Source organism: Anas platyrhynchos, chromosome 18, assembly GCF_047663525.1.
Source record: "Anas platyrhynchos isolate ZD024472 breed Pekin duck chromosome 18, IASCAAS_PekinDuck_T2T, whole genome shotgun sequence".
NCBI classification, from domain to species: Eukaryota; Metazoa; Chordata; class Aves; order Anseriformes; family Anatidae; genus Anas; species Anas platyrhynchos.
Window position 1 is genome coordinate 2,845,542 of NC_092604.1, and position 23,201 is coordinate 2,868,742.

The following is a 23,201-nucleotide window of genomic DNA, read 5'->3' on the forward strand; positions in this document are numbered from 1 at the left end:
GACCCACTGCGATCTGTCCCACTCTGCACAAATAGTTGTCAGCATCTTCATTAGAGAGGATGGTCATTATCAATGGGTGTAGAGGAGTAGGGAAGAATACCATATATTATACAAATTTAGAGCCGTAATGACTGCATTTTTGTATTATCCATTGCTATCTCCTACATCTGAGAACCAGATTACTTCTATATCAGGTTCACAGTCAAACAGAAAAAAATTATTGAAGCAGCCATGGATACTACTTTAACTGCTGGCCCTGAGCATCTGTGCCTAACTATTCAATTAACATGCATCATATGAGCCTTTAAATTTGGAATCTGCCTCTGGTTTATCCTCCAGATAAAGATGAGAAGTGGGTGGACTTTTCACAATAAAAAAATATAATAATAAATAAAGCAACTAAGCAAATTGTTCTTGGAGATTTGAACACTCTGCACAAACAAGCAGAGAAACAATTTAACAGAAGCCTGAAGCATGCACTCATTTTTTACTAATCATTTTCTTATCACAGGAAACGACAAATTCATGTAGCTTAAAAGTGCATTAAAAATTCCAGCAACCCTTGTATGGGTGCCAAGAGAGAAATATGGGATGAAATAGGTAAGGAAAGAAAATCTGATTTTGACCCTTACTGGGTTTAGCACTAAACCCCCGAAAGAGAGGACAATCTGTCATTTGTGGAAAAATTAATATCTTCCCCTACTGTTCTACAAATAGACCCGTTTAAAATATGCCAGTTAATTGGAAGCCAAGCAGAAATACCACCACAGTCGGTGCTTAGCACACCTCATTACCTACACAATAGATGTGAAAGCCTGCCTCAGAACCAGAGCGCTCTAGTCGACTTTAAATAAAAGAAAAATGCACACCATCCACAATTAAGGAGGACAAATTGAGTTGCTGAACTTGAAGAAAAAACAAACAAACAAAAAAAAAAAAAAAAAAAAAAAAAACACACGCAACACAGAATTGCAGGGGAGGAAACAGTGTTCTGCTTACTTTCTGATGGAAAAACATATCCCACAATGTCAAATCCCCTCAGGTATTACATGTTGCTGGGTTCTATGTCATCCTGTAAATATATTATGGGCACTGCAGCCTCCAGTCACACTACCAGTGGCACAGTGTAAGTGTCCAGCAGCTGTGGTGACAACACCCATGATGTGTAGGGACAAAGACAACAAGTGTATTCTCCTTACAAACAAGGATGACAGACACAGAAATCACAGTAACATCTTTATTATAGAAAAGCTTAGGTCTCCAAAAGTTTCTGGACCACTATGGGATCCACCTCTATTTCAGATATATATTTTTTCATTTCACAATGAATATGAGATATATTTTTTTTAAAGTTCCCACAAGAATCTTTTAATGTTCCAGTTTAAAACATGAAGAGTCATAGAAAAAACAAACAAACAAACAAGAAGGTATTCATCACACTAATTCAGTTTCACCTTGAAAACCATCTCTAAAAATCATGTCAGCAGTTCAGTGTTCACATGATTTAAGCACACAGAAAATGGGCTATAATTGAGTTTCAAAAGAGAACGCATTTTATAAAGAGAAAGCATTTTATAAATGAAAAAATATATGTATTATTTCTTTATAGTACTGTGAAACTTAAAGCAACCTGTGCCTGAATTGGTAAGCAATATTTGCAAGAATATCATGTAATTACTTCTCAGATGTAAAAATTGATAGACAGGAATGAAAATGACCCATAGAAAATTGTGCAATAAAAATTACAGAATTGAGCAAAGACGAATGCTTAATTTATACTAAAAATCAGTTATTGGTTGTACATGCAAAATGAGGTAATCAGAACTGCAATAAGCTGGTTTGCACATGCAAAAGACTAATTACTTATGCATATGTAGATACACTTTATATCTTTAAATTCTGCCATTGACATTTAAACGGTTTCTTTAGAAAACATGAGGCTACTTATATAAATTGTACTTAGTCTCAAAGCTATTTTAATACTTCTCCAACATTCTGAATACAGCTTCATATGAGGAATTTCAGAAAATCACTTATGTAAAAGATTAATGCTTAATATCAGCATCAGCCATTGCTTAGTAGAAGCAGATCCTGAGACCTGGTATTTCAGATGATGCCTCATCTGAAATGTTTTATCTTCCTCATCACCTTCCTTATACCCGATTTGGGTGAAAAGTATAGCATGCTCCTCAATCCAATTCCAACTCAGCAGAGCACACAAAGAGTCCTCGTGAAGTGTGAAATGACTTTGGTGTGTTCAGTGAAGGTTCTGTTGTAGGCAGCTGCCCACATGGCACAGGTCTGCTGGAGCTAAACAGGAGCTGTGTATCATGGTCACCCTGGAAGCCCTCAGCCAAGGCTGAGTTCATGTGCTACATGTGTTCTGACAATTATTGTCCTTAATTAGCTGACAATTATCTTCACATTATAGTTAATAATATATTTTTAAAGAAAGGCATTTTTCTGCTTTTGGTTACACCTCAAATTCTAACATCACAGCATGTTCCTCCTATTACTTTCAGCCACTTTAAAAGAGTTCCCCTTTGAGGGTTAGGATATACATTAAACAAAAAAATGGAAAGCAAAATAAATGTTTGCCATAAAACAGGAAGAGTAGAAGGTTATTATGAAAACAGTTCTCAGCCTTTGCCCCACCTCCAACCCCTCAAAAATAGTAATAATAAAAACACTGTTCACTACAGCCATAAAGAGTAAAGAGTATGCAGCCTGAGCTGCATATTTAGTTATGTTTTCTTGGAATACCACTACTGAGCCTACATATGCAAAATAGCCTGTTCTGCTGCTGAGGCCAAATCTCAAGCAAAACTTACACATAAAAGGATCCCTACCTACAGCAGACTCCTCTGCATAACCCAATTAGAGGATGTACTGAACTTGGTCTACTAACCAGCACAATATTAGAGACGGAGGACCCAGTACACAAAGTCATACCATACTTTTCAGGGTGGGACATCATACTGATTTTTCTTCAGCTGTGCACACAGTAGAAAAGAAAAAAATAAGCAACGATAACAAAAAAATGGAACAAAGATACAAATAAGATATATAGCAAGGCACTGCAGAGATTTAATCTTCTTGAATGCAAAGCTGATTGATTTGTTTCTGATTTACTCTGTTACATATCTGTATGCATGACAAATAAGAAATATAAAATCAATTTGGTACCTGGAAGGTATTAATCTCCATTCACATCAGTCTATGATACAGACCAAAGTAAAAGGCATAGCCTTCAGTTACCAAACAGAACTGGTACATATGCATATCTGTGTAAACACAACTGCTGCAAGCATTTGCCAACTATCTGATACTATAGAGCAATTTTTCATAATACATAATACACTTCACAACTGACATTTTAGCAGTGTCATTTCTTTCAATGGCTCTAACAGACATGATTTGAGAAGTCCTCCCTCCTTTTCAAGAATTTCCTAGCATTTCTGCTTTGTTTTCATCGAGTATAAAGGGAGAACAGAAGTCTTTGTTCTTCATGCACGCCTCCAGACCCTGAGAATGTGTGAAAACAGTAAAGTTAGGTTATAAATGGATCACACTTGTTATCTGTACTATTTTTAAGTCTCCATAATGTTCTCAAAGAATGACTGACTACTCAAGGTTAAAAGGCCACTGGAAGGACAGACAACAGCAACCGTCTCCCCAGTGACAGAGATGGCAAGTACTTTAGCCACATGACCACAGTTCATGAAGGAGAAGCATGGATGAACTATAAAACAATGGATCTCTGGAACAAACCTTCCTAGAGAGGGTGAAGCATGGAGCAGAGTGTTCTTACCTCCTATTAGAACAATCCTAGCAAAGAAAAGTCAACTTAAATTGTCTTAGGTTTTGAAAGTCTCCAGAGACGGAGACTCCAGAGCCCCCTGGGCAGCCTGTTCCAGTGCTCTGTCACCCTTACCATAAAAAAGTTTTGTTTCATATTTAAGTGGAATCTCCTGTGTTCCAGCTTGCACCCATTGCCCCTTATCCTAACACTGGATGTCACCGAGAAGAGCCTGGCTCCATCCTCCTGACACTCACCCTTTACGTATTTATAAACATTAATAAGGTCACCCCTCAGTCTTCTCCAAGCTAAAGAGATCCAGCTCCCTCAGCCTTTCCTCATAAGGGAGATGTTCCCCTCCCTTAATCATCCTTGTGGCACTGTGCTGGACTCTCTCAAGCAGTTCCCTGTCCTTCTTGAACTGAGGGGTCCAGAACTGGACACAATATTCTAGATGTGGTCTCACCAGGGCAGAGGAGAGGGGGAGGAGAACCTCTCTTGACCTAATAACCACAGCCCTTCTGATACACCCCAGGATGTCACAGGCCTTCTTGGCCACAAGGGCACAGTGCTGGCTCATGGTCATCTGGCTGTCCACCAGGACCCCCAGGTCCCTCTCCCCTTCACTGCTCTCCAGCAGGGCAGTCCCCAACTTACCCTGGTGTCTGGGGTTGTTCTTGCCCAGATGCAGGACTATACATTTGCCCTCGTTATATTTCATTAAGTTTCTCCCCGCCTAATTCTCCAACCAGTCAAGGTCCCTCTGGATGGCAGCACAGGTTTCTGGCATGTCAGCCACTCCTCCCAGTTTAGTGTTACCAGCAAATTTGCTGATGGCACACTCCATTCCCTCATCCAAGTCATTGATGAATATATTAAACCACACTGCTCCCAGTACCAACCCTTGAGGGACTCCATTAGATACAGGATTAGATACTCCAACTTGACTCCATACCATTAACCACAACCCTCTGGCTTCTTCCCTAGTGGAGATGTAAACCTCTGTGTATACTCTTCCCCAGAGCACACATAACCTTCTGCAATCTACTCGTTCTCACCCTGTTTCTCCAACATATAAAGGCTCCTTCCCTCATTACTAAATGGAATTAGCTTTCTCAGAACCAATCGTTTACTGAGGGATGAACCTCATAAATGTGTTCTAAGATGCATTTCCTCTAAAGACAATGCAAATATACTCTCAGTGTTCACTCACTGTGGAAGTGATTAGTATGCACAAGATTAGTATGCACAGATTAGTATGCAACTGTATACAGTGACCCCATGGATTTGGTAATTTGAATATTCTGCACTTTTCATTCAGAGGATCTCAAAGTACTCGTGAGTCCTCATGAAATTGCACAGACTCATTACAAATCTCATTATACAGATAGCTAAACTTGTGATAAATGAAGACTGAACAACCTGCTGAAGAATAAGCCACAGAGGGAACCACAAATATAACACAGAGTCTAAGTCCTAGCTCCCTCAATCTTATCATTTCTCAGCAAGCACAGGCTAAAGAAATCCAATTTCTGTATAGAAATCAGATGCATTCCTGCACAGTCTTAAAAATACCTCCATAGATAATTATTCTCACCTCTCCAAAGTAAGACACTAATGGAGAAATCTCACACACAGCTGGAGGATCTTCAGTTCCTGAGAGACTGAAGAAGAGAACACAGGATTAACTTCTTGCTATGCTTACAAAGCAGTGTGTCATCTTTGAAAGTCTGTCAGGAATAAGACATCCAGAAGGGTAAGACATTTGTTATATTCACATACATCAGACATCACTTGAACACAATCACTGAAAATAAAAGGGAGTCAGCAGGTCCCAACTATTTCTCATCAAAACAATTACATGACTTTTAAAGAGGTGCTTTTCAAATACAATGAACAGCTTGTGGGTTTATTTAACTTTGAGTTGATGAATTAAGAGTCCCAAGAATGGAAAGCTGCTTTTACTTCAGTGTGATGCAGGAAGTATTTAAACTGGTAGTTGCTATAATAGCCAATACTCATGTCCACCCGAGATTCTAGATGGGCTTTAAATACTAGGATCATATTCAGAAAAGCTGGGGAGGACTACAAATTACAATTCCTTGGGCTGGCTAAATCCTGAATGATATAAAAGGTTGCCTCTACCTAAGGCAATTGTCTCACTCTGTGTTGCTATACGAGGAGTCAACTATCTCCAAGGCAGGAAATTCAGCCAGACTTAAAGCAAAGCTTACTGGCCATTACTGACTAGAGTACTTACAATCACTAATGGAGTAGTAGCTGTTACAGATAATACTTGGCATGTTCAGAAAAGGCCAGCTGAACAGAACTCATGCCAAGTCATCATGTGATCCGGCAAACACCCAATTTTAGAATGAAGTGTACATGCCATTACCGAGCTTTCAAGTTTGGGCAGTCACATGCAAAGAAGTTGCAGAGAAGGTCACAAAGATGCACACCTGAGTTTCTCTGGTATTCTGCAACCATTTTCATCCAGAAATCTGGCCCCAGCCTTCAAAGCCCAGCGGTAATGCTGGGCCAGGAGGGATTGCCGAGCAGTAGTAGGAGTGTCTTTGTCAGCTGTGTCTGCATTTTTTAATGGTGAGAATTCCTCTTCTCTCAAAACTTCAAATGCCACAAAATTCCTGCAAGCAAAGGGGAGAAAACAATGAAAAACAAAGTTAGCCATCAACCCTGATAGCAGAAAAGATGCAAAAACAACTTTCAAGGCAAAGAGTTCATACATATTTTAGGGAGCATTGATGTATGCAGCCTGGGGCAAAGTCAAACTAAGGAAAGCCCACCTCCCATCTGAAGAACAAAGAATACCAGGACTTTATGACAGAAAAACAGAATAGAATTATAGAATCACAGAATCATTTAGGTTGGAAAAGACCACTAAGATCATCAAGTCCAACCATTAACCTAGCACTGCCATGTCTACCACTAAACCATGTCTTTAAACACCACATACACACATCTTTTGAATACCTCCAAGGATGGTGACTTAACTAACTTCTCTGGGCAGCCTGTTGCAATGCTGCACAATCCTTTCAGTGAATAATTTTTTCCTAATATCCGACATAAACCTCCCCTGGTGCAACTTGAGGCTATTTCCTCTCGTCCTATCACTTGTTGCTTTGGAGAAGAGACCAACCCCCCCACCTCCACTGAGGTAGCTGTAGAGAGTGGTAAGGTCTCCCCTGAGCCTTCTTTTCTCCATGTTAAACAATACCCCCAGGTCCCTCTTCCCTCAGCCTGTAGCATTGCATGGGGTTGTTGTACCCACCAGTGCAGGACCCGACACTTGGCCTAGTTGACCTTCATACAGTTGGCCTTGGCCCATTGGTCCAGCCTATCCAGATCCCTCTGCAGAGCCTTCCTGCCCTCAAGTAGGTCAACACTCACAGCCCAGTTTAGTGTCAACTGCAAACTTCCTGAGGGTGAACTCAAACCCCTCATCCAGATCATTGATAAAGATATTGAAGAGAACTGACTTCAATACGGAGCCATGGGAGATACCACTTGTGACCAGCCTCCAACTGGATTTAACACCATTCACTCTTTGGGCCTAGCCATACAGCCAATTTTTTTATCCAGGAAAGCGTACATTCATTCAAGCCATGAGCAGCCAGCTTCTCCAGGAGAATGTTTTGAGAAACGCTGTTGAAAGCTTTGCTAAAGTCTAGGTTGACCACATACAGAGCCTTTCCCTCATCCACTAAGCAGGTCACCTTGTACCAGAAGGAGATCAGGTTCGTTAAGCTTTTCATAAACTGAGGTGCCCAATCTCTTTCCTCATGACCCTCAAGGACTGTGCAGATGTAGGAGGAAAAACAAAACTTCTCCACAGATCCCTCAGAAACTTCTCCAGGCACTAGAGACATGTGGACAAAAAGTCTCAGCTAAGAGCACAGCAGGATGGAAACAACAGCAACACCTGAAGCTCTGATACATGGCAGAGCTGTGCTGCTCACTACAGAGCACATCACCCCTGCTTAAAGAAATGGTCACTGAACTTGAGTCTGTGGGCAAGGATAAACTGAGGACACCAGTTTCCAGGTATGAATAAGCAATAAGGGAAGACTTACGGTCAATGTTAAGTACAGTTGTTTATCAGAAAAAGGAACTCAAATAAGATACCATCCTCTGCACATTTCTGCACTTCACACGTGAAGAGCATCTGCCAAGCAATTTTTGCATTATTTTTACAAAGTACAGGAAATCACTGCTTGCATATGAGCTCTTTTGAAACCCAGAACTCTGCACTATTTCCAATACGCTGTCTTTGCCTTTCATATATTTCATTACTATGTCAGGAAATGGAGACCATGGTTCAAAACTTCAGTTCTTTTTCCTAAAGTAAATCCTCTAAAAACAAAAATGCAATCCCCAAACAAGATATTTCAGTTTGCTTGAGATCTCTTTTTGCCATCCATTTAAGCCTAGAAGAAAATCTTTACAGATGAATTCTAGGCCTTCAAAAATAGTATTTATAAATTTCTGGTGGATTTCTAAATTATTAAAATCCCACATTCCATGAACTCAAAGCTCCTGTGTTAATGCTGTAGCACAGCTATCTCTACTATGTTTCAGAGTTTGGCAAGCCAACATCTACAGTTCCTACAGCAACAGTAACTTAGCCCCAAGGTGCTTAAGCAACCTGTTTTCTGAACGGAAAGGGCACAAACTAAGCTCTTGTTTAATATGCACCTAAATGTAACAAGAGTTGCAGTTGTCATGGAAGTCACAATTGCATAGAGCCTGATTTCTTAGATTCTGAATACTTTAACTTGCATTTATATTAAATGCTGGTTTTGCACAAGATTTCCTTTTCTTTCTTCCTTCCTTCCTTTCTTTCTTTCTCCTTCTCTCTCTCTCTCTTCCTTTCATATGGCTATTAGAGGCTGGGCCAATCAAACCATCCTCCACAGAACAAAAGGTTCCCAGACTGGTCAGAGAAAGCCCAGCTGCTGCCAAGGACTCTGTGAATGCACCCTTCAGAGCCTGCGAAGTTACTGTCATGGTAGATCCAATCGTCTTTTTAACAAGTCACCCACAAACCACACACTATGTCAAAGTCTTTTACAACTTGCAGTCATCCAAACAAACAGTGAGAGGGGAAAAAATATTCATGTCTGCCACTAACTTAGAGAACTGGAACACATCAAACACAAACTTCTCCAGCTTTATCCCATTTGGTTTTATCGGTTTTACCAGATTTCCCTCCTCGTCAATGTAAGGCACCTTCTTTATGGCTATGTGATGCTTCAGCTGGGGCTCATATTTTCTGCAAAAAAGGAGGACAAACAAGATCATTTACTTCTTGCCCACTTTGAGAAAAGAAGTACACTTCTGGGAAGCACGCTGCTTATTATATGTATAATAATAATAATATATATTACATGATTCTAGGTCATATCTCAACTGTTGTGGGTTGTGACATAAAATCACATCCAGGAAACACTTCACTGAGCAAAGCAGCCCAGACACCTGCATGGCAGGGAGCAGCAGCACTCCTGCACAATGTGACATAATAGGGTAAAGGAAAAAGTGAGGGAGGACCTAGCATCCAGCTGCAATCAGAAGCAGAGGAGAAAAAAGAAAAAAAAAAGAGAAAAAAAAAAGTAACCTAAACTGTTAGATCACACAGAATCACACAGAATTATCTAAGTTGGAAGAGACCTCAAGATCATCGAGTCCAACTTTTGACCTAAAACTAACAAGTCCTCCACTAAACCATATCACTAAGCTCTACATCTAAACGTCTCTTAAAGACTCCACCACTTCCCTGGGCAGCCCATTCCAATGCCTCACAACCCTCTCGGTAAAGAAGTTCTTCCTAACATCCAACCTAAAACACCCCTGGCGCAGCTTTAGCCTGTTCCCCCTTGTCCTCTCACCAGGCACGTGGGAGAACAGACCAACCCCCACCTCACTATAGCCTCCTTTAATGTATCGTAAAGAGTGATAAGGTCGCCCCTGAGCCTCCTCTTCTCCAGGCTGAACAAACCCAGCTCCCTCAGACGCTCCTCGTAGGACTTGTTCTCCAGACCAGCTTCATCGCCCTTCTCTGGACTCGCTCGAGCACCTCCATGTCCTTCTTGTAGCGAGGGGCCCAAAACTGAACACAGTACTCGAGGTGCGGCCTCACCAGAGCCAAGTACAGGGGGACAATCACCTCCCTAGCCCTGCTGGTCACACTGTTTCTTATGCAAGCCAGGATGCTGTTGGCCTTCTTGGCCACCTGAGCACACTGCTGGCTCATATTCAGCCGACTGTCCACCATCACTCCCAGGTCCTTCTCTGCCTGGCAGCTCTCCAACCACTCCTCTCCCAGCCTGTAGCTCTGCTTGGGGTTGTTGTGCACTTGGCCTTGTTGAACTTCATGCAGTTGACCTCAGCCCATCGGTGCAGCCCATCCAGATCCTCCTGCAGAGCCTTCCTACCCTCGAGCAGATCGACACACGCACCTAACTTGGTGTCATCTGCGAACTTACTGAGGGTGCACTCGATCCCCTCATCCAGATCATCGATAAAGATATTAAAGAGGACCGGCCCCAGCACCGAGCCCTGGGGAACGCCACTAGTGACCAGCCTCCAGCTGGATTTGACTCCATTTACCACGACTCTTTGGGCCCGGCTATCCAGCCAGTTTTTAACCCAATGAAGTATGCACCAGTCCAAGCCAAGAGCAGCCAGTTTCTTGAGGAGAATGCTGTGGGAAATGGTGTCAAAAGCCTTATTGGAGTCAAGGTAGACCACATCCACAGCCTTTCCCTCATCCACCAAGCACGTCACTTTGTCATAGAAGGAGATCAGGTTTGTCAAGCAGGACCTGCCTTTCATAAACCCATGTTGACTGGGCCTGATCACCTGGTTGCCCTATAAGTGCCGCGTGATGACTCTCAAGATAATCTGCACCATGAGCTTCCCTGGCACTGAGGTCAAACTGACAGGCCTATAGTTCCCCGGGTCTGCCCTCCGGCCCTTCTTGTAGACGGGCGTCACGTTTGCTAGCCACTTTACTAGTCGACTGGGACCTCCCCCAATAGCCAGGACTGTTGATATATGATGGTAAGAGGCTTGGCCAGCTACTCCGCCAGTTCTCTGTCCTTGGGTGGATCCCATCCAGCCCCATTGACTTGCGTATATCCAAGTGCCGTAGCAGGTCGCCAACCATTTCTTCATGGATAGTGAGGGCCACATTCTGCTCCCAATCCCCTTCCACCAGTTCAGGGTACTGGGTATCCAGAGAGCAACTGTTTTTGCCGCTAAAGACTGAGGCAAAGAAGACATTAAGCACCTCCACCTTTTCCTCATCTTTAGTAACTCATTTCCCCCCGCATCCTGTAAATTCTCCTTAGTCCTCTATTTTGCATTAATGTATTTGTAAAAACATTTTTTGTTGTCTTTGATGGCAGTAGCCAGATTGAGCTCCAGATGAGCTTTGGCCTTTCTAATTATGTCCCTACACTGCCTCGCAACATCTTTATAGTCCTCCCAAGTGGCCGCCCTCTTTTCTAAAGATTGTAAACCCTCTTTTTCCTGCTAAGCTTAAGCCACAATTCTCTGTTCAGCCAGGCCAGTCTTCTTCCACTCCGGCTCGTCTTTGGGCACGTGGCGACAGACCGCTCCTGTGCCATTAAGATTTCCTTCTTGAAGAACGCCCAGCCTTCCTGGACTCCTCTGCCCTTCAGACCCACCTCCCAAGGGATTCTACCAATCAGTGTCCTGAACAGTTCAAAGTCAGCCCTCCGAAAGTCCAATACAGCAGTTTTACTGGTCCCCTTCCTGGTTTCTCCAAGAATGGAGAACTCTACCATTTCATGGGTAAGTGATGGCCAAGTTGAAAATGGAGCAGAGCAGATCTCTCACACAAAGTTAGATCAAGCTCTTCAGGAATAATATCTGGCTCAGGACTAGACAAAAAATTAAGCTAGATCCCCCATAGCTATCTCCACGCCTTTAGACTTCATCAGTATCATATCCTCCCACAGAGACAGTATCCCCAGCCTTTCCTGGGTCAGTATCATATCTAAGGGAAGAGAGCTGCATGCTGAACACTCAGTATCATGCCTCCCTCTCCCGACTCCAAGCAGAATCTTCCTCCATTTACACTAACTCCCCCAACCTGTTGTCCCAAGGGACAGCATTGGTAACATTCCTATTGAAAACCCTCAACACTGGTTGACCACACCACAGCTCACATGCCTGCTCATCTCAGCAGGCCCAGAAAGGCCTTGCACTGGTTTATCTCCATAGATTTAGTTACAGCAAAGTATGCAGCCTCTCCATTACGTAAAGCCTAAAGAGCATGTTGGAGTGGTCAAAAGTGGACATGGTTGTTTTAAACTCTTTTGAGAAGAAAGCAGGTACCCATAACTATAATTACAAAGTGGGAAATGGGAACATCCATTCTTGGAAGCATTTCTGGGATGCACAGCTGCCTGGTAGTTCTGCTGGAACTTACTGGGCCACCATCTGCAGAAATTCAACAGTGAAGAAATGGTTGCAGATATTGCCAGTGCTGTACACCAGCCCCCCATTAGGGCTTTGCAGCTGCGCAGTCTCTGGACTGATCTCACTGTACTCCACCACCTGATAGACCCCATCCACACGACACACCACCCCAACAGGCTCTGTGGGGTAGGCCTTCTCCACCACCTGCAGACACAGGACAGAGGACTATGACAAGAAGAAAGAAAAAAATTGCAATATTTCAACTCCCCCTGGCACATTATCAAATTATCTTACTATACGCTACTGCACGCTGATTCTTTAATGCTACAAGAACACAGGCAAGACAGCGCTGAGTATACAAAGAAGCCTGGAGGCATATTTTTTTCCAACAATCTGGCATAAAAAACAGTACATGACAACTTAAATTGCAGTTACTCAGAAGACAAACCACAGTTAGAAGAAATCAGAATACTGTGGGGACACTTTTCTTATCAACTTTTAACTGGGACCTGGCATTAAATGAAGAATGTTTACAGCTATTAACCTTCAGCTCCCTGCCTGCATTAACAGTGTTCACGATTAAAGCAATACTAATCTGTCCTCATAAACATCAAGCACCTGCTCTTTTGGAGTCACAAAACCAGGCTCTTTCAACTTTACCTGTCCTCCGCAATGGGATGTAAGGAATGCCTTGACTAGACTTAAAGGTGTACATGTATTTATAAAGCACATCACAGTCTAATAAAGCTTCTTGATATCTCAGGTGCCTTTATAGAAAGGGCACACATACAAGGGAATTGATTCCAGTTTGTAGTTTCCTGTGCAATTACAGTCTCTGCTTTAATCTAAGTTTATTTTCCACTGTATTCTGGGAAGAGGTCCTAGAAGTACACCCCCAGGAAGTATACTCTGAATACAAAATGGGCAGCAAGCAGCTCCCCCTTGCATTTTCAGAATGCCACATCTAAATCTGCTTCAAGTGACCTGTCATTGGACAGAGATCTGAACACTCCAGTACCTCCAAGCTTACCCTAACCAGTACCTTCCAGGGTAATCAGATCTTAACTCCCTGTGGGGAAATGGCCCAGCATTAGCACCACCTCACCTTGGCACCGCAATCTGCCCCTTTGGTAACACAGAAGCCTATGAAGACTGGATCTGCCATCTTGACGAGGATGTTGTCTACACAGTATACGTGAACATACTGTATACCACGCTGCTTCATGTCATCCAAGATCTTATTATCCACCAAAGCACGATATAAGCCACCATTGCCATCTATAATGCAAGAGAAAAGAAGAGGCCCTGGTTAATTAGTGACTCTGCAGGGTTCTTATTGCAATTAACAAAACAAAAGGTACAAGTCCTGAACAAATTTTGTTTAACAGCAGAGCAGGGAATGTTTTCTAGCCAAGAATCCAGTGCCACTGGATTTTATTTCCAGCTCTGCCACCAACTCAGTTCAGGCAAGGCCTGAACTTTCACACCCTAGTGTGAAACCTTGCAAAGTAGGACTGGGTACCAACCTCACAGAGAAGTATTATAAGACTTTGAAGTGTTGTAAGATCCTCAGAGGAAAAACACTAATGGGGAAAACAGTGTGGCAAAAGAGGGTGGTAAAAGACTGTTATATTTCTTCTCTTCTAGTGCAGAGCAAAAGCACATTTAAAACCCAGTCTGTAGAAAAACACTAAGGACAGTCTTATCCTCTGCATATTCCTGTCCCTAAAAGTATCCAATGACTTTCTAAAGGCTTAAACTCCATCTGCACATTTATTTGTTCACCACAGATCACCATTTCATGGTTACTCCTTTGACACTCCAGTTAGCTCAGGAGAACCATTCTGCAGCCACAAAAAAACAAATTACTGCAACATAGCCTTGAATGGGCTGCCTTGACTGAGTCTCTTGCTATGTTCAGGTTAAGAGAAGTGAAGATGTGAGACATTTCAATCTTTTTGGAAAGAGTTAATCTTCCTGCTCCTTGTTGCTTTTTTCCCCATTTCCAGCTATCAGCCTTGAAAGGGGGAGCCTTCAGCTAGGTGAGCTTTCTCCCCAGCCTGAGAGAATCACTGCTGATTCCTGAGCAAACACTAACTCAGAGCTGGCACAGTGCATGGCAATGAGCACACAAAGCTCTCCTGACAGCTTCACCCTGGGAGGCAGCAGTCCAGGGGCTGTGATCCTGGAGACTCATCCCTAGCTTATACACAGCCCTACCCATGCACATGCGCACTGTTCCAAACCTGCAGCTACCCCACCCCTTCTAATCCTGCAAAAATTCCCAGGCTTTGATTAAAAAAAAAAAAAAAAAGGCCTGATTGGAACCAGAGTCTGTTCTCCAGCAATAACTAAACAGAGGTTGCTGAACCCTCCCATGTTAATTAGAAGCATTGACATTGACTTCCAAATACTGCTCTTGTGTGCCAAGGCCATTTGACAGTAATTTTCAACACATTACTGTACCAAATAAGGGCAAACAGCAGGGTACCTGGAGCCATAGCAATTTTCCCCTTCTCTTCCAAGATGGCCTTCCCATCAAAGGTAACAGCTGGCAGCATCCTCTGTTCAAACATGATCACATTGGATTTATCCAGGTTGAAGAAGCCATGGTCTACAAAGAACTCTTCTGTCGGCCCCAGTGTGAACTCACTAGTCATGATATACCTGGGTAGGAACAAGTGTAGAGCAAGGAAGAAGAAAAAGAAAAAAAAACTACAGATGGGACAGAGAAGGAAAGAAACCTTAGAGCATTAAATGAATGACAATACAGTAACTTATGGTATGTAGCTGATTAGTAGAGATCTCCTTGAAAGCTCACCCTGCAGTAAGGCTGTACAAAGTCTCATGAGCAATCCTTACCCACAGGTTTAGCTCCAGGTAAGACAGAAAAGCCTTTCCCTAAATACGAATAACATCTGGATATCCGAGTCAGCTCCAAAACAGAGTAAAGAGCAGTACAAGAGATTCATTCACCCCAAATTTCAAACTGAAAATAACCACTTAAAGAAGTATTGACCAGCAAAAGGTGTTGAGAATGAACCATGAATCTCCAGGAGCTCAAAGTATGCTAGTGCCTCTTTTGTGCCAACATGAAGAGCATCACAACTTGCTTTTAAGTTTCACTGTTTCCTCCTCTCCTTCTAGCTCCACATTGCTTCTGTCTTTCCTTCCATTTCCTTCTGTCTCCAGCACTGGCTAGAATCATAACAAGTCTTACAAGGAGCGGCTGAGGGAGCTGGGTTTGTTCAGCCTGGAGAAGAGGAAGCTCAGGGGCGACCTTATTGCTCTTTATAAGTACATTAAAGGAGGCTGTAGAGAGGTGGGGGTTGGTCTGTTCTCCCACATGCCTGGTGACAGGATGAGGAGGAATGGGCTAAAGTTGCACCAGGGGTGTTTTAGGTTGGATATTAGGAAGAACTTCTTTACTGAGAGGGTTGTGAGGCATTGGAATGGGCTGCCCAGGGAAGCGGTGGAGTCACCATCCCTGGAGGTCTTTAAGAGACGTTTAAATGTAGAGCTTAGGGATATGGTTTAGTGGAGGACTTGTTAGTGTTAGGTCAGAGGTTGGACTCAATGATCCCTTCCAATCTAGACAATTCTGTGATTCTGTGATAAAATCATAAAATATCCTAAACTGAAAGGTATTCAGAAGGATCATCAAATCCAAATTCTGGCTCTACACAGGACCACCCAAAAATGAAGCCATATGTCTGAGAGCACTGTCCAAGTGTTTCTGGAACTCTGTCAGGCTCAGGTCCATCTCCTTCTTGTGCTGGGGGCCCCAGGGCTGAACACGGTGCTCCAGGTGGAGTCTCACGAGAGCAGAGTGGAGGGCGAGAATCCCCTCCCGCACCCTGCTGGCCATGCTTCTTTTGATGCAGCCCAGGATGCAGTTGGCTTTCTGGGTCGCAACCACACATTACCAGCTTACATGTATGTTGAGCTTCTCATCCACCAGGACCTCTAGGTCCTTCTCCACAGTACTGCTTTGAATCCATTCTCCACCCAGCCTGTATTAGTGCTTGGGATTGCCCCAGCCCAGGTGCAGGACCTTGCAGGTCTTGTTGAACTTCCTGAGGTTCACACACTCCCACCTCTCAAGTCTGTCCAGGTAGGTCCCTCTGGATGGCATCCCTTCCCTCCAGCGCTGACCACACCACACAGCTTGGTGTCATCAGCAAACTTGCTGACGGTGCACTCAATTTCACTGTCCATGTCGCCAACAAAGATGTTAAACAGCGCCAATCCCTGTACTGATCCCTAAGGAACATTGCTTATAACTGTTTTCCGCTTGGATATCAAACCATTGACCTCAACTCTTGAAGTGCAACCATCTAGCCAATTCCTTACCCAACAAGTGATCCACCCATCAAATCCACATCTCTTCAGTTTAGAGATGAGGATGTCATGTCAGACAGTGTCAGATACTTTGCACAAGTCCACATAGACAACACCAGTTGCTCTTTCCAACTCTGCAACCCCATCGTATAAGGCCAGCAGATTTGTCAGGCATGACACATGTGGGACAGTGTCAAATACTTTGCACAAGTCCATGTAGATGATATCAACGTCTGCCCCTCTGCTCCTGTCATGAGGAAGCTGTAGGCTGCTATCAGGCCTCCCCTCAGTCTTCTCTTCTCTAGGCTGAACAAACCACATAACTTCAGCCGCTCCTCATATGTCTTGCCCTCTAAACCCTTCACCATCTTGGTAGCCCTCTTTTGGACATGCTGTTATGGCTTTATGTCCTTCTATTGTGGTGCCTAAAACCACAAATAGTACTCAGGGTGAGGCTGCACCAGCACAGAGTGGGACAAGCACTTCCCTCAAAAAGCTAAGAGCCATCTTCACCATGGACCTGTGCAGCACTTCCTCAACACATGTAATAGGTATATAGGGTCTTCTGGTCTTCTGTAAGCACACTAGGGTATCCATAGTTTGCACATGACAGCTTAGACCTCATATACACACTGATTTACATCTTTGCAGCACAGCAGAGCCTGGCCTCTGGGGTACAGTTGCAGCCAGCTCTCTCCTGAGCCCAAGGAAAATAAACTGTAAACATTATCAGCAGATGTTGAATCCTTCTTTCCAACAGCACCTGGGATGAATGCATTTGCAATTCAGGCTATGTATACATGGCTTCAGAAAGAAGTACACAATCCAGACTTTAATTACTTTCAATCTCTGATTTGTAAAACAATGTGCCATCCTGAAGACCTGAGATATACATGCTCTTTTGTTCTTCCCAAACCCTGCCTCACACCAAACAGTGATTTCATAAAGGTATTTCTTTATATTCTAAGGATGAACACATAGCAAAAAATATTCCCAGAACCATGCTGCAGTGCCTTCCTCTCTCTCTTAACCACCACATCCCATAGAGAATTGATAATCTGCACCTTGCACAGAGCTTGGAGACTTTTGAAAGCTGGTAGCAACCAGCAGATAAGGTAGACAGCTATAAACAATGACAGCACGAGGTAGCCTAAAAATGGAGCATGGCAAGCATTTACTATTGTGGAAGGGAAGAGTTTTATGCTGTGGCTGAAGATGCACATAGAAGGTCTTGGAATGTGAGCACAGTGTGATCTCTCTCTCCATACAGGAATCTGAGAAAGTATGGCACAAACATGACATCTCTCACAAACATTCTGAAACAGGCACTGAAAAGTGCTGTTTATTATGTTGTCAGGGACTGCACTTGAAAAGACGCTTCAAGGGTAGTGCTCAGTTCCTCAGATCTGCAGACACAGGCCTGTCATTTCCCATCCCTGTACATCCCTCTGGATGGGATCACACACCCTGCAGAAAAAGATTCTCCCCTGACACGTCACTGCAAGGCACCTAGAACAGCACTTCCAGAAGACAATATAGGCAAGACTAGCATGCAAAGACCTCTGTACGGTAGGTCTGTGGCTCCAGGTCACCTACCAGGGGATGGCACACTTGCAGTGGTATCTCTGGCCAGCAAGCTGCTCCACTTTGCGGATTCTTTCTGCTTGGATCTGATATAATGTCTTGCCACTGGGCAATCCCACATTGTACATGCCCTTGGGATAGCTCACTCCCAGGCGTGTTCCCTGTCCTCCAGCCAGGAGCAGCACTGCCACTTTGTTCTGTGAGATCTGATGCAAACCTGAACAGGAGAAAGAAGCCAAAGGAAACATAATAATCACAAAGACAGTCAACATTCTGTGCCCTTCTTCTGAGCCTTTCTACAGAGCTCAGGCAACAGCCAGAAGCTGACAGTTCAATGACCACTGCTGGCAGTTCAGAGAGAAATACAATGCTGCATGCAACATTAAAAAAAAAAAAAATTTCACCTCTCACTGATAGATCCATTTCCTCATTTAAAGCAGCAGATGGTTTAACAATAAGAAACAACTGTGAATTGCAGCTTAGGATGTTCATATTGGCCATTAGAATATAAATTAATTACTTGAAAGTGGTGCAGCACTGGAAAAGATATCCAAAGAGGTGGGGGCCATCCATCCCTTGAGGTTTTCAAGAGTTAAAGATAGCTAACCTCACCTAGGGCTGGGTGTGGTTCTGTTCAAAGTAAGGGGGTCCTTCAACACCAACATTTCTACATCCCAAAGAAACAGTTTCATCATCTTCAGTAAAGCATGAAGATTTCTGGAAGCTACCTCAATCGACTACCTGTACTTGTGTTCCAGCTTCTGTTTGCCTGCAGTGACTAATAGTAACACAGCAAATTTTGCAGAAGCCACAACTCCCACAATCTAATTAAAAACCATATCATTTCTCCTGACAAGCCAGAAATGTCCAGACTTTGGGGCACAATCATACAGCTCATTCACAGACTTTGTTCCCTGCTTTTTCTCAAACCATCATCACAGTAACCACTAGGCTCAAATCCAACAAAGTATTTTCCTTAGGGGACACTTCACATTCCTCTGGCATACAGTGAGCTCTTGGACTGCCCAGGTCAAAAGCTACAGCTCTTCTGCTGTACAGTAGCAATCACAGCCTTTTGCAACCTAACTCAAGAAGTATCCTGCACGTTGCTGAGCCTGCCAATGCCCCCCACAGTACAGGAGCCCATGCTTCACCACAACCTCCAAGAAGAAGACAAACACTCACATTTTAACTTCAGCAGGAACTAAAAGATTCCTGATTTGGACTGATAGACACAGGGACCAAAAATACCAAATTAGAAGGAAACTAGGGTTGTTTTTATGCTCACCTTTAAATAATTGTAATAATACTGTTGATTTCCCCATGCTTACAGGTTTCAGTCAGACTACATCAGGAACACCATGTTTCTGCCTAAATACATGTATACTGTTTCCCAAAATGCTCATAATGCCTAGTTAGGCACAATGAAGGGAGCCAGTTACACAGCACTGCCATTGCTTTGCTTAAGGACAGGGCTTTGAATTCACAGGATCACAAAACGTTGGTTGGAAGGGACCTCTAAAGGCAGCCCAACCTCATGTTCCAGGTAAGATTAGAAAAGCTTTCTCGAAGGAAACCAGCACTGAGGGTCTTGGACTTGGAATTTCAAACTTTCAGGAGGTTCCCGAGTAGATGAGAAAGCTCAAATGGGTTTAAACTTAAAATTAAAAAGGCACAGATGACTGCACTGGATGAGCTGTATGGTGAGACACTTAGATCTACTAGCTCTACTACAGCAAAGCTCCAAAGTTTCAGTTTTGTAACTCTGATGAAATTAAAATAAACTTAACTTTATGCAACAAACCACAAACAACGGTTCTATTACAGAACTTCCTACTGCAAAAGACTTAACAAAGCACTGGTGTGGGGGTCTAAAGTATAAGTTATGCCACTACTATTTGCTAGAGTCCTTGGCACACCGGTTGCTGCTGAGTCCTTGGTTGCAGGTTCCAACCTGCAACACCGACTCTCGTTGCAGCCAGGACACAGGGCTAATGTCTGGTTCATTTACAGACACAGGTCTCCATGTGGGCCCAGCGAGGCCCTCTCCAGCACACAGCACCATGGAGTGCCATGGGAAGGACCTGAGAGAAGGGGCTGCAAGACAATGCTTCCAGGGTGGTGGCTGCCTCTCCACTGGCACCCTGTGCTAACGGTGTCCTTCGAGGAGAAGAGAAGCAGCAAATTCAAGTACAAGACAAGCTGCAGAAGGGAAGCATCAGCAAGAGGATTGAGAAGTTTTGTACACAATCCTTGGTTGGTGCAGTGCTACAGCCCTGGGAAACAAAAACCTCCGGAAAAGCTTCTTTCCTCCTAGTCCCCTCTCTCACTTCCCTTCTCCCTCTGCTCACCTCCCCATATAGACATGCACCCAAACTGACAGCCACTTCAGCACTTGGCTAACTGTTGGTATTCAACTCCCAGCCAGCCTTTGTGTTCACAAGTCTGCCAGAATCCGGCCCACCATCATCTTTACTTGTTCGTGTGCCTTGGAGGAAAAGCCCCAGCATGAGAGATTCCTCACACAGCCCCTGTTGTATGACGCAAACCTACAAAACAACTTGCAGGGATGGAATGGTGAGCAATTAAATGCCTGTTAAAGGGTCAGCAGCAATGACTAAGTTACCAATGGGGGAGAGAAAGGAAAAGCAACTGTGGTTAGAAACCAAAGTTAAACTCTTCAGTATGAGTCACTGTTGTGGCAGCCACCCCCTTTTCTGATGCAGGGAACAGAGAGGAAAGTCACAGCTGTAAATGAAGCAGTGAGTGTTACCAATTGCACACATTCTGCTTATTGCCCTCCCCTGCTTTATCTCAGGAAAAGGAAAAACAACCTTTACAGTCTTGCCAAGTTCAGGCAGCACAGTATCTGATTCACTATGCAAGGAAAAGCCTCTCCCCTGGTCAATTTATCCCTAAACAGATTTAATCTTGGCTTCTCCACACTAACAATAAGCCTCTCATGAAACAAGACAAATAGCAGCATCTGAACAAAGGAAATCACACAGCCATTAGCACTGGCAAAAGCAGACTTGCTATCACTCCCACAATCAAGAGCCACTGTGAATGAGTCGTTCTCCAATGATTCCCAGACACATTAAAAATCCACAGCAGATGGTCATGGGCCCAGACATCTAGCAATGCAAAGGGCATCACCATGCCACAGTCACCCATGACCACAAAGTGCCACTGAAAAACAGAACAAGACCTTTATAGGGGCCTGTACACCCAGCGAGCACATCCTACTGAACCTAGCAGAGGGAGAAGGTGAAATATATACATCACCATCCAGTTGGCTCCAGCTACTTGCTTCTCTGGATGCAACCAAGTACCTGACTTGTTCATAGCAGCCCCAGTTGTGACACATCAGTGCCCCACTGTACTTGTTTGGAAGGTCAGTTATGAGTCACTGGACAGGTGCAGGTTCATACCAGACCAACCTTGAAACCTCTTCCCTATGCTCCAAATCCAAGTATTCATTAGTGTTCATCCTTACAGAAGCTGAAAGCAAGGACAGGTAGCCTGGGAGGAATACTGAAAAACAGTCCAAGTAGGCAAGGATCAGGTTAGGAAAGCTAAAGCCCCGATAGAATTAGATCTGGCCAGGATGCCAAGGGCAACCAGAAAGGCTTCAACAGGTACATCATTGATAAAAGGAAGACTAGGGAAATGTGGACCTTCTCCTGAAGGAAATGGGAGAACTGGTTACCTAGGATATGGAGAAGAATGAGGTACTCCACAACTCTTTTGTCTCAGTCTTCACTGACAAGTGCTCTAGCCACACCACTCAAGTTGCAGAAGACAAAGGCAGGGGCTGAGAAAATTAAGAACTGCCCAATGTAGGAGATGATCAGGTTCAAGACCAGCTAAGGAACCTAAAGGTGCACAAGTCCATGGAATCTGATGAGATGTACCTAAGAGTCCTGAGGGAACTGGCAGATGAACCTGGTAAGGCACTATCCATCATATTTGAGAAGTTGAGGCAGTCCAGTGTTCCCATGGTCTGGAAAAGAGGAAACACAACCCCCACTTTTATAAACTGAAAAAAGGAAGACCTGGGGAACTACAGGCCAGTCATTCTTACCACTATGCCAGGCAGGATCATGGAGCAGATCCTTCTGGAAATTATGATTAGGAACATGGAAAATAAGGTGATTGGTGACAGCCAACATGGCTTCACTAAGGGCAAATCACGCCTGACAAATCTGTTGGCATTCTACGATGGGGTTACAGAGCTGGAGGAAAAGGAAAGAGCAACTGGTGTTGTCTATGTGGACTTGTGCAAACTATCTGACACTGTCCAACATGATATCCTCATTTCCGAACAGAATGTGTGGTTGCGACCCAGAAAGCCAACTGCATCCTGGGCTGCATCAAAAGAAGCATGGCCAGCAGGGTGCGGGAGGGGATTCTCGCCCTCCACTCTGCTCTCGTGAGACTCCACCTGGAGCACCGTGTTCAGCCCTGGGGCCCCCAGCACAAGAAGGAGATGGACCTGTTGGAATCCAGAGGAGGGCCACAAGGATGATCAAGGGGCTGGAGCACCTCTCCTGTGAAGATGGGCTGAGGGAGTTGGGGGTTCAGCCTGGAGAAGAGAAGGCTCCAGGGAGACCTTATAGAGGCCTTCCAGTATCTAAAGGGGGCTACAGAAAAGCTGTGGAGGGACTCTTTTTTCAGGGAGTGTAGAGATAGAACAAGGAATAGCTTTAAACTAAAAGAGGGTAGGTTTAGGTTAGATGTTAGGAACAAATTCTTTGCCATGAGGGTGGTGAGGCACTGGAACAGGCTGCCCAGAGAAATTGTGGGTGCCCCATCCCTGGAAGCGCTCAAGGACAGGTTGGATGGGGCTTTGAACAACCTGCTCTGGTGGGAGGTGTTCCTGCTCATGGCAGGAGGGGTGGAACTAGATGGTCTTTAAGTTCCCTTCCAAGGTGAACCATTCTGTGATTCTATGATTATCTAAGCCTTGTGTTACTGCAGGGCTAGTGCAGATGGAACTTCCCCATTTGGCCTC

The 23,201-nt window shown here is 44.0% G+C and overlaps 1 protein-coding gene across 4 annotated transcripts in view; it reads right to left on the reverse strand.

Moving 5' to 3' along the window:
* Positions 1-1,223: 1,223 nt before the first annotated feature.
* UAP1L1 (UDP-N-acetylglucosamine pyrophosphorylase 1 like 1) overlaps positions 1,224-23,201 on the reverse strand; it is a 29,977-nt gene continuing 7,999 nt past the window's right edge. For 2 of the 4 annotated variants that reach the window (XM_027471154.3, XM_072025097.1), the window contains exons 2-9: positions 18,200-18,404; positions 14,754-14,929; positions 13,368-13,540; positions 12,273-12,487; positions 8,949-9,089; positions 6,259-6,444; positions 5,397-5,463; positions 1,224-3,525 (exon numbers count right to left, since the gene is read on the reverse strand). In XM_027471154.3, coding sequence (XP_027326955.1) covers positions 3,439-3,525; positions 5,397-5,463; positions 6,259-6,444; positions 8,949-9,089; positions 12,273-12,487; positions 13,368-13,540; positions 14,754-14,929; positions 18,200-18,404 — 1,250 coding nt within the window. In that variant the 3' untranslated portion in view covers positions 1,224-3,438. The remainder of the gene's footprint in view (positions 3,526-5,396; positions 5,464-6,258; positions 6,445-8,948; positions 9,090-12,272; positions 12,488-13,367; positions 13,541-14,753; positions 14,930-18,199; positions 18,405-23,201) is intronic. The other 2 variants (XM_027471155.3, XM_027471156.3) reach the window with 2 other exon arrangements.